Raw genomic sequence first — 10,650 nt, 5'->3', positions numbered from 1 at the left:
CTTTGTCTCAGATGCGGAGGTCCACACGCAATCAAGGACTGCACAAAACCACCAACTGGAGGGGGAGGTGGGGCTCAGTCCACGACAAAACAAAGCCGCGGTCCAGCGGCACCTGTCGTTGGATAGAGCCCCAACTCCAATAGTATTGGTCAGGATGTTACCATGGCTGGAACGGTATCCGGACAGAGATGGAGCAAGATTTTTGCAGTCCGGATTTTCAGAAGGTTTTCAATTACCTGTTTCCGCTCCAATTAGTACGGGAACTAGGGGAAACTTACGCTCCGCCATGGAACATCCTGACATAATATCCCAAAAAGTTGAAGCCGAGGTAAAACTAGGTCGCATGGCAGGCCCGTTTTCAACACCACCAGTTGAGGGACTAATCTTGTCCCCTATTGGGGTGGTTCCCAAAAAAGTTAAAGGGAAGTTCAGGCTGATTCAACATCTTTCTTGTCCTAGAGGGTCGTCTGTCAATGACGCCATCAATGACGATTTGTGCACAGTTAATTATTTTTTATTTGAGGATGCTATAGACATCATTCGAAAAATTGGTCCTGGTGCCCTCATGTGCAAATTGGATGTTGAGTCAGCTTTTAGACTATTACCTTTAAATAAGAACGCATTTCAATACATGGGATTTAAATTGAATGGGGGTTTTTACATAGATAAATGTTTGCCCATGGGTTGCTCCATTTCATGTGCTTATTTTGAGCGCTTTAGCACATTTTTGCAGTGGTGTCTACAGGAAGTGACGGGAGCTGACAGCATTACTCATTATTTGGATGACTTTCTTTTAGTGGGTCCTCCAAGTTCTGACCTGTGCTTTAAGTTGCTGGAAACAGCGCTGGATTTATTTGGGGATTTCGGGGTTCCCGTGGCAGGGGAAAAAACCGAGGGACCTACTACGAATTTGGTGTACCTTGGAATTGAAATTGATTCCGAGCTAGGTCTGTGTAAACTTCCTCTGGATAAGGTACGCCGTCTACATGACGAAATACTTTATGCCATCGCGGCTGCTAAGTTAACTCTTAGACAGGCCCAATCTCTATTGGGCCTGTTTAATTTCGCATGTAGAGTTATACCCATGGGCAAAATATTTTGTAGAAAACTTTAGCGGGCGACCGTAGGGATTCGCAAACCCCACCATTTTCTACGTCTATCTTCAGAAATGAAGAGGGATCTGAAAGTGTGGGAAATGTTTCTGGATAATTTTAACGGCATATGCATATGGCAAGCTCCAGCCGTTGCAAATGCGGAGTTGGAATTATATACAGATGCTGCAGGATCTTCCGGATTCGGCGCATTCTATGCGGGACGTTGGTGCGCAGATGCTTGGCCCGAATCTTGGGCACGAGACGGCATGACCAGGAATATGCTATTATTGGAAATATTTCCAATAATGGTCGCCTTAGAGCTCTGGGGCGCAGAATTGGTAAACAGGGAGGTTGTCTTTTGGTGTGATAACCTAGGGGTGGTTCAATCCATTACGCAACTAAAGTCAACCTCTCTCCCAGTTTTGCGTATTTTAGCACGGATAGTGATGATGTGCTTGGCGAACAACATTACGTTGCGAGCCAAGCACGTCCCAGGCGTACTTAACGAAGTAGCGGATGCATTGTCCCGTTTCGAATGGGTGAGATTCAGGCAACTTGTGCCTTTAGCCCAGAAGTATGGTGAACAATGTCCATCTTTTTTATGGCAGGTGCCTCTGGAGGGGTAGAGGAGCTGGCCCTGCGGTCGCTAGCGCCGGCTACCTTCAGAGCTTATCTGGCCTCATGGGAGCGCTGGAGCGAGTTCATGCTTGAACAGGGTGGCACAGGTAAGAGCTCTAAGCGCCTTATTATTGCCTATGTGTGGAACCTGTACACGGAGGGTAAGTCCAGAAGTTTTGTTGGACGCTCTCTGGCAGGCATATCATTCTTTTTGCGTCTTGGTGGGAGGAGAGACATCACCAAGTCTTTCATCCTTTCCAGGATGCTAAAGGGATGGGCCAGAACCAGGCCGGTTTTGCCCGACAGATGGCGGCCGATTGATGCCGGCTTGTTACGTCGAATCTCGAAGTCCCTAAGAGTAATTTGCTCAAACGATTACGAGGTTCGACTTTTCAGGCTGGCCTTTGCCATGGCTTTCCATGGGGCGTTCAGAGTAGGCGAACTGGTGTCCGCAAACAGGGCATCTTCCTCGCCTATGCTGTTCAGCCATGTCGACGTGCACCACGACGGTTTATGGTGCAAGATACAGCGCTCAAAGACCGATGTAGCGGGCAGGGGTCAGTGGGTCCATTTGGGTCGGAGTGGCGACCGCCGGATCTGTCCGGTGGCGGCGGCTCTGGCTTACGTGGAGTTGCGGCCCCAATTGCCCGGGGCCTGGCTGATGCACATCGACGGGTCCCCCCTTACTAACTTCCAGTTTAGGTCGGTTTTCAGGCGCTGTATATTGCATCAGGGTCTTTCTCCAGCCGACTTTGGGACACACTCTTTCCGTATCGGCGCCGCTTCGGCAGCCGCTGGGGCGGGTTGGTCTCAGGTCGACATACGAGCACTCGGAAGATGGCGGTCTGGTGCATTTAAGCGATACATCAGGCCGACATAGTCCAGTGAGCCCATTTGAGGAGTAGCCGCTCGCCCAAACGCGCTTTAGTGTTTGGGGGGCCTTGAGGAATTTTTTGTGTTATCACCAGTCTTAAATTAGGCTCTAGCCAACTGGTGGAAGATTTGTGTTTTTTGCCTCAAGTCAAATCGGGTGACCCACTCCCCCCCCCACCCCCAACCACAAAATAAGAAACAACAAGTAGGGATTATACATAATTCAAGTGGGTAAAATAATCAATTAGTCTTAAATAGATCACCCGAATCACAGTACTATTAGTTATCAACAATTTAATATAGAACTCCAAAATCACCTTTAAGGGAATCTCCCGGGCCCGTTAAAATTTTGCCAGATGTTTGCCTTTATTTCAATCTTTCTAACAGTATCTATCATTTCGACTTACAGGTCAACGCTTGGACACCAATATGATTTGGATGGTGGGGCATTCATTTATTTATTGGTTGTCCTTGTCCCAGGTAACCACGGATACGGAACGTTTCCCTGAGACGCGATTTATCCGTTGGCTGGGGCGTAGGGGTATGAGGTGGTCCGCGTTGAGGGGTCTTTTGGATGAGTCGGTTAGGTCGTTTGGTTACCCACTTTTTGTCATCATTCACTTGGGGGGCAACGACCTCACGCATAATTCCGGTCTCAATATACGATTTGAGATTAGGAATTTATTGCTGGACCTGATCAGAGAATGGCGATTTTGCCGTTTCTTTTGGTCAGAGATTATACCTAGGAGGGTTTGGAGAGATGCACTAAATCCGGGGGCCATCGATTTAGTACGGAGGCGGATCAACTCCGTAGTCGGCAGGGCTATAGTAACGGAGGGCGGAGTGGTCGTCAGGCACAAGGCCATATCCTTTAGAAACGAGACCCTGTATAGGCCAGATGGGGTGCATCTCTCTTTAGTCGGCATGGATTTGTTTTTTCAGAATCTGATAGACGCCTTGAGAAGTTTAGAGGTTTAGTTGAGGGAGTTTTTTGTCATTAGGTTGGTGGCGGGTCAGTTCAGTTTGAACTGATGTGGCGGAAAGAACGGTAGTTTAAATTAGAGCTGTATTTACACTTAGCTGGTGGTTGATGTCGAGATGTGGGCATCACCGATCCAGGTGGGCCCACATCTGGACCTTAACGATCATCTACTTCGGATAGGGTAAATTGTTGCGGACATTTGTAGTTTAGGGCAGGTGGCCCAATTTTTTGCTGACTCGGGCAGAGTGGTGAGCTCTGCCTTAGTGATATGCGAGGTCAGGGGCAGAAGCAGAAGGTCAACCCCCTGACCTTAAGGGCAAGTGGCCCCTTTTGAAAAGTCCGCTTCGTAATTGTGCCGTTGTCTTGGACGCTGGCAGGTGGCCGGTCCTTGGCAATTAAGGGCAGGAGGCCCTTAGATCCGGAGTTTGTTATTTTTATTACTTTGTTATTTTCCAGCAATGTTATTTATCTTGCATGCCGTTCTTTGCCCGCCACCTTAGTTAGAGCAGGGACATAAATTTTAGTTAGATTCAAATAGGCCGCCCCTGCTCAAAATAAATAAGCCGTCCCCTTTAAGCCCATTCAGTTGTACGCGTCTTTATTTCTTAGATAAGTAGTGTGAGTGTGGATGAATGCCTATGTCTGTGTGGAGTTTAAGACTGTAGAGGCCAGCTTGTCTGGCTGAAAACAGCATAAACTCACCTGGCTATTGGCAGGAATCCTTAGCTCACACACTGGATCTGGGCCCGGGGGTTCGGCTTATCTTGATTGACGGGTTGGCTGATTTGAATGACGGTTCAGGATAGGCTGGTTGAGGTCAGAGGTGGAGATTGATGGGGTGATGTTCTTGCTTCCAGAAGATTCTGCCTCTTGCTTCAGGAAACGTTGCCCTCCCTCCCGCCCCAATTGTTAGTTAGAATTCGTTTTGAGAAGTCGTTCGCATTTATTCGTTTAGTTGTTGTCGGCTTATTTTGTCTTGGCGGAAAGAACGGTAGTTTAAATTAGAGCTGTATTTACACTTAGCTGGTGGTTGATGTCGAGATGTGGGCATCACCGATCCAGGTGGGCCCACATCTGGACCTTAACGATCATCTACTTCGGATAGGGTAAATTGTTGCGGACATTTGTAGTTTAGCGCAGGTGGCCCAATTTTTTGCTGACTCGGGCAGAGTGGTGAGCTCTGCCTTAGTGATATGCGAGGTCAGGGGCAGAAGCAGAAGGTCAACCCCCTGACCTTAAGGGCAAGTGGCCCCTTTTGAAAAGTCTGCTTCGTAATTGTGCCGTTGTCTTGGACGCTGGCAGGTGGCCGGTCCTTGGCAATTAAGGGCAGGAGGCCCTTAGATCCGGAGTTTGTTATTTTTATTACTTTGTTATTTTCCAGCAATGTTATTTATCTTGCATGCCGTTCTTTGCCCGCCACCTTAGTTAGAGCAGGGACATAAATTTTAGTTAGATTCAAATAGGCCGCCCCTGCTCAAAATAAATAAGCCGTCCCCTTTAAGCCCATTCAGTTGTACGCGTCTTTATTTCTTAGATAAGTAGTGTGAGTGTGGATGAATGCCTATGTCTGTGTGGAGTTTATTGCCGATCTCCCGGGGGATCTAGCCAGTAGCCATGACAACTTGTATGTGTATATGTGGTTAGTGATCCCCCCTGCACTACATGGTCAGTTCTGCAGCCGCCACTGGATATGTTATGTTATTATTTTATCATTACAATGTATTTATTTATATTATGCTACACTGCAGGCAGCCACATGGTATACCTGTCATCACTTACACCAGTCCTGCAAAGTCTATTAAGCTGGTTACAAATGTGTTATAAATACATGATTGCGGGTCCAATACTATTATTCTTCACTTAAGAAGCTGACTCCCCACAGTTTCCAGTCCACAGGCAATGGAGGAGACCTATGGCGGCTGACTCTGGACCTTATTCAAATCCATTTGTTGAGCATCTGCGCAGGCGTCCGGTAATGCGGGCGGCATCTCATGAGCCTTGTGAGTCAATCAGAATAAGGTCATTTTTGAGTAAAAACAGGTGCAGCAGATCTATGCAGTTGGTTGGTGATGGGATGGCTGGGATAATTGCGTTAATTGGCCTACCTCTTCACTGATGAAATTGCTTTGATTGAGTGGTATTTGCGGAACTAAAATGACACGATTGGCACATACTGTATTTGCCTACCTGACCCTCTCCATGAGTAAGGAAATGCTCTGTTCCTGGGCTTCCCCGGTAATGTAGGATTGCCAGCACCTGTGGGGAAACACCTTCCTTATCAATTACCTAGCTCCCCACAGGTGATGGCAATCATACATTACCAGGGAAGTCCAGGAACAGAGCATTTTCTCCCTCATGGAGAGGGTCAGGTAGGTAAGTATGGATTGGCATACAACCTTGTCATTAGGCCTAAACCCAGAACAGCGATTTCATTGTATTAATGTCCCCATTCTGACCACTTCACTAATAAGTGGGCAAAATGCGGGATCTGGGGCTGCAGGGGGATACTCGAAAAAAATCGGGAGAGTATAAAAGTATGCTATGTATCTGTCAGAACGCAGTACGGATGGTGTAATGGTTAGCATTACTGCCTCACAGCACTGAGGTCATGGGTTTGATACCCACCATGGCCCTAACTGTGTGGAGTTTGTATATTCTCCCCGTACTTGCGTGGGTTTCCTCCGGGTACCCCGGTTTCCTCCCACAATCCAAAAATATACTGGTAGGTTATTTGGCTCCCAACAAAATTAACCCTAGAATGTCTGTGTATATGTGGTAGGGAATATAGATTGTAAGCTCCACTGGGGCAGGGACGGATGTGAATGTTCAAATATTCTCTGTGAAGTGCTGCGGAATAGTTAGTAATAATATTAATAACGGTTTTATCATTGCTACTAATACTACAGATGTGTCCTCAAACACCTATGCAGAGAGTAGATTCTCTGCGACATTTCTAGGGGCATTGTCATCAAGTAACAGTACACAGTAAATGCGGCTCTTCGGGAAGGAGACAAATTATGCAATTTGTGTCATTTTTGGCGGTGAATACTGTTATTTCATTGGTGGAGGAGGGGGCTGCGGTGGGGTGGGAGTGAGCTAAATGTGGGAGGCTTGACTAGATATTCGTAGGCCCCACAGAAAAAGTTTTAAAGGGCCCCCTATGTAGCAACTGATGGTGATAAATGTATGTAAAACATATTACTTACACAGTAAATATGGGCCCCCTTCAGCTCTGGGCCCCATAGCAGCTGCACCCCTTGCACCTATGGTAGTTACGCCCTTGCTCTCGGCCATTCCAGGAGGGTAGGCAACCCTGGACAGGGGCAAACGCAGGATTTTCAGAAGGGGGTTTCCAGAGAGGGGCGGAGCAAAGCACGGAGATGGACACTTAGGTGACCCAGTATATGCCGGGTCAGTTAAAGTATAATAGATAGACCAAATGTATATAAATAATAATAATAATAAAATATATATATATATATATTTAACAGCAGTGTAGACCCCTGGGCATAGCAATGTATTGGGGCCCCTATCGATCCTCCAGCGGTAGGGGTGGGGGAAGCTTTGATGTCCCGCAGGTGGTAGGGGGTATTATATCAACCGCTCAGCATGAAGGGCCTGGATCAGTAATTTCCACTAATTACCCCTTTACTGCACAGATGGTGGGAGATGAGGTGGGAGAGGATGTTTGCATTGGGCTGAATGAAGGAGCCCTGATACATAACTTCCAGGGTGGTAGAGGATGTTTAATATGCAGAGGAGGGGTGTATAGTGGAGTGAGCTTATTATTCATAATTTTCTGGTGGGAGGACAGCTTGCTTGACTGCAGATATCTCCAGTTCCCAGACATGGCAATAGGTCTCAAACACAACAGCATATTTGTACCAGGAACAACATTACTGGGGTTTCTGATGAAGAATTCCTATAGGACACCACATCCAACCACTGTCAGCCTTCGATTGGGTACAGATCACTGTTTAATTCAAAGGACTAGATCTGGGGTAGCCAACTCCAGTCCTCGAGAGCTACCAACAGTTAATGTTTTCCAGATCTCCTCACAAAATCACAATTGAAGTAATTAGCTCCACGTGTGGATCTTTTAAAATGTGTTAGTGAGTAACGAGTGCACCTGTGCAGCAGCTAGGTTGTCTGGAAAATGTGAACTGTTGGTAGCTCTCGAGGACTGGAGTTGGCTACCCCTGGACTAGATGTATGAAGCCTTGTAGAAAGATAAAGCAATAGCCTTATAGCAACATACTACCATTTTCAGGCAGTGTTTCAAAAATGACAGCTAGTAGATTATTTCTACTCTCCACTTTACCTCTCGTCAAGCTTTGATAACTCTCCCCCAAAGTCAGACAACAGCACAGTGGCAAACGCAGGATTTTCAGAAGGGGGTTTCCAGAGAGGCGGAGCAAAGCACGGAGATGGACACTTAGGTGACCCAGTATATGCCGGGTCAGTTAAAGTCTTATAGATAGACCAAATGTATATAAATAATGATAATAATAATAATAATAATAATAATAATATATATATATATATATATATATATATATACACACACACACACACATATATATATATATATATACATACAGGGGCGTCAACAGCAGTGTAGACCCCTGGGCATAGCAATGTATTGGGGCCCCTACCGATCCTCCAGCGGTAGGGGTGGGGGAAGCCTTGATGTCGCGCGGGTGGTAGGGGGTATTATACCAACCGCTCAGCATGTAGGGCCTGTATCACTAATTTCCACTAATTACCCCTTTACTGCACAGATGGTAGGATATGAGGTGGGAGAGGATGTTTGCATTGGGCTGAATGAAGGAGCCCTTATACATAACTTCCAGGGTGGTAGAGGATGTTTAATATGCAGAGGAGGAGTGTATAGTGGAGTGAGCTTATTATTCATAATTTTCTGGTGGGAGGACAGCTTGCTTGACTGCAGATATCTCCAGTTCCCAGAAATAGATTTCTTAGATTTTAATGGAATTAAAAACTAGAGAATCCCACCTACCAAATGGTAATGGGAACTAGGGGATCAGAATTCAGGAGGCAGAGTAATCTGCCAACGAGTATATAAAACTACATACCAGGTGTGTGGAGCTGGAGCAGTAACCAGCTGCTGGAAGGCTGATATCTCTGGTTCTGGGAACAGTAGCGACAAGCTCCTAGTGTCCTTCAAGGGGGGAGAGTCCCAGCTTTTGGAATATACACTCAGAAAAACTCTAAGTCAGAAAGAACCTGAAATATCTGACTAGGAAGAGCAATTAACAGGCTTGGATGGGAACCACTGCTTTGAAGTCAGATATCTCTGGTTCCCAAAGGCCGATTTTTAAAATTCTTGTACCCATGGAAAGAGGGGACCCTCAGCTTTCAGCCTAGGGCCCTTAGACTCCTGGGGGGGTTTCTGGGTACTCAGAAACCCCCCCTGCGTGCGCTACTGCTGGACTATGAGGACAAATCTATATAATTTGGGAAACGTCCAGAACTAACAAAATGCTGGTAATACACCTGCTTTCAGCCAACCCATATTTAATAGAAGTAGAAACCATGATTTCTTACCCTCAGCATGTGTATCATTTACTTACGCAGTTAACTATTTTGCTTCCTGTAGTATTTTAGAAAAGCAACCTTTGTACTACTAGGGACTGTAACTAACAACGAATGCAAATGACTGACATACTTAATTTACTGGAAGTACCCAGTGCCTTGGGACTGGTGCATGCTCGGGGAATGCTGGGTGGGTTGGCTGAGCAGGTAGGAGGATCACTGCAGCTCAGTCTGAGCTCAAGTTACAGGTTTTAGGCAGCTGTGTCTCTTTTGCAGGTGGAAGGGACACTGCTGGTCCTGACAGAGAGGGAGAAACAACCGGTGCAGATTACAAATTCTCTTCACCAGCTACAAGGTAAGAATTCCCACAATGGTGGTGAACCCATTTAAATTGCAGAGAGATTTCTGTGGCTTGTAATTGAATCAGAGGTCACCCTTCTCTCTGGGCTGTGGGGAGCCCCTACTGCACCTGTCACCTGCATGCTTATTTCGTGGATACATGATTTCCACCATAAATAATTATTTTCTAGTCTGTAACCTGAGTGTTCCTGCTGCAGTTGTGTCAGTGACTGTTTAATCAAAGTTTCTCAAATACTTTAGAATGAAGCCATTTGGGGGTTAGATAGGCTATAAGTTAACTGGAAATCTAGATTTCTGGCACCGTAGGTTCTCAGCTGTGTATAAGCAACGGGCGACACCCTGTGTGACTGCACACTGAAGTATGCCCAGGAAACTACTCCCTTCTGCCCCAGGAGACATATACCCTAAGGGCAGATTCCTTATGCAGACGTGTACTGTACATGATCATGTCACTTTCCTCTGGTGCTGGGTGGATTAATAGATTTACAGCACAAATCCTACATGATTTTGAGGCACAGAACTTATCAATGCTTCAGGTGGTTTTTATAGCGCTGTCACCTTGCAAATGTTGCAGTGGATTGCCATTATTGCTGACAATTATTCACATTGTGGACTAATGTTCTCTGTACTGTTCTGTTTTCATTTACTATTTAAATAGACCAGAGATCAGCTTGTAATAATACAAGATTACTGTCGCTCCACGGTTCTGTGATTACTTCTGTAGTCTCCATTGTATGACACTGCTTATGCAATCGCTTCTGGAATGGGGGCACTGCCTATTAGATGCAAACAGCCCATTAGGCAAATACAAAACTTCTGGCACCAAGCTCAGAGGTCCACACTAAAATCACTGTTATGGGGCTGAAGCATGCAGTCTCACGCCCCATTGCTATTGTAGCAGCATGAAGCAGGCAGAACTGAAGGCAATATGCAGAAATCAGTCTATGGGCCTAATTCTGAGGTGTACACAAATCCGATATTTATGTACATCTCTGATGTTTTTGGATCTGCACACATTGAACATGTACATATGCAGGCCTGCAGTTCCCCAATCTCCTCAGTGTGATTAACATGGAGAGAGACTGTCAGGCATTCTAGAGAAAAGGGGCGTGTCTGGCCCATTATCTGGGATTGGCTCGACCAGGTTCATTAGCGTGAATTTCCTGG

At 46.2% G+C, this 10,650-nt stretch overlaps 1 protein-coding gene across 5 annotated transcripts in view; it reads left to right on the top strand.

Annotated features, from left to right (window-relative positions):
• Nucleotides 1–5,153: 5,153 nt before the first annotated feature.
• Nucleotides 5,154–10,650, top strand: part of VILL (villin like) — a 149,359-nt gene continuing 143,862 nt past the window's right edge. For 2 of the 5 annotated variants that reach the window (XR_014475065.1, XM_083189106.1), the window contains exons 1-2: nucleotides 5,154–5,232; nucleotides 9,400–9,478. Coding sequence is in view for 2 of the 5 variants with exons in the window: in XM_083189106.1 (XP_083045232.1) it covers nucleotides 5,202–5,232; nucleotides 9,400–9,478 (110 nt within the window). In the remaining 3 variants the exon portion in view is untranslated. Of the gene's footprint in view, nucleotides 5,233–6,680; nucleotides 6,752–9,311; nucleotides 9,331–9,399; nucleotides 9,479–10,650 lie in introns of those variants that run through there. The other 3 variants (XM_083189108.1, XM_083189109.1, XM_083189110.1) reach the window with 3 other exon arrangements.

Source organism: Crinia signifera, chromosome 5 (genome assembly GCF_055691185.1).
Source record: "Crinia signifera chromosome 5, ASM5569118v1, whole genome shotgun sequence".
Lineage (NCBI taxonomy): Eukaryota > Metazoa > Chordata > Amphibia > Anura > Myobatrachidae > Crinia > Crinia signifera.
Note: the sequence above shows the minus strand (reverse complement) of the source record. Positions and strands in the feature narration are given on the sequence as shown.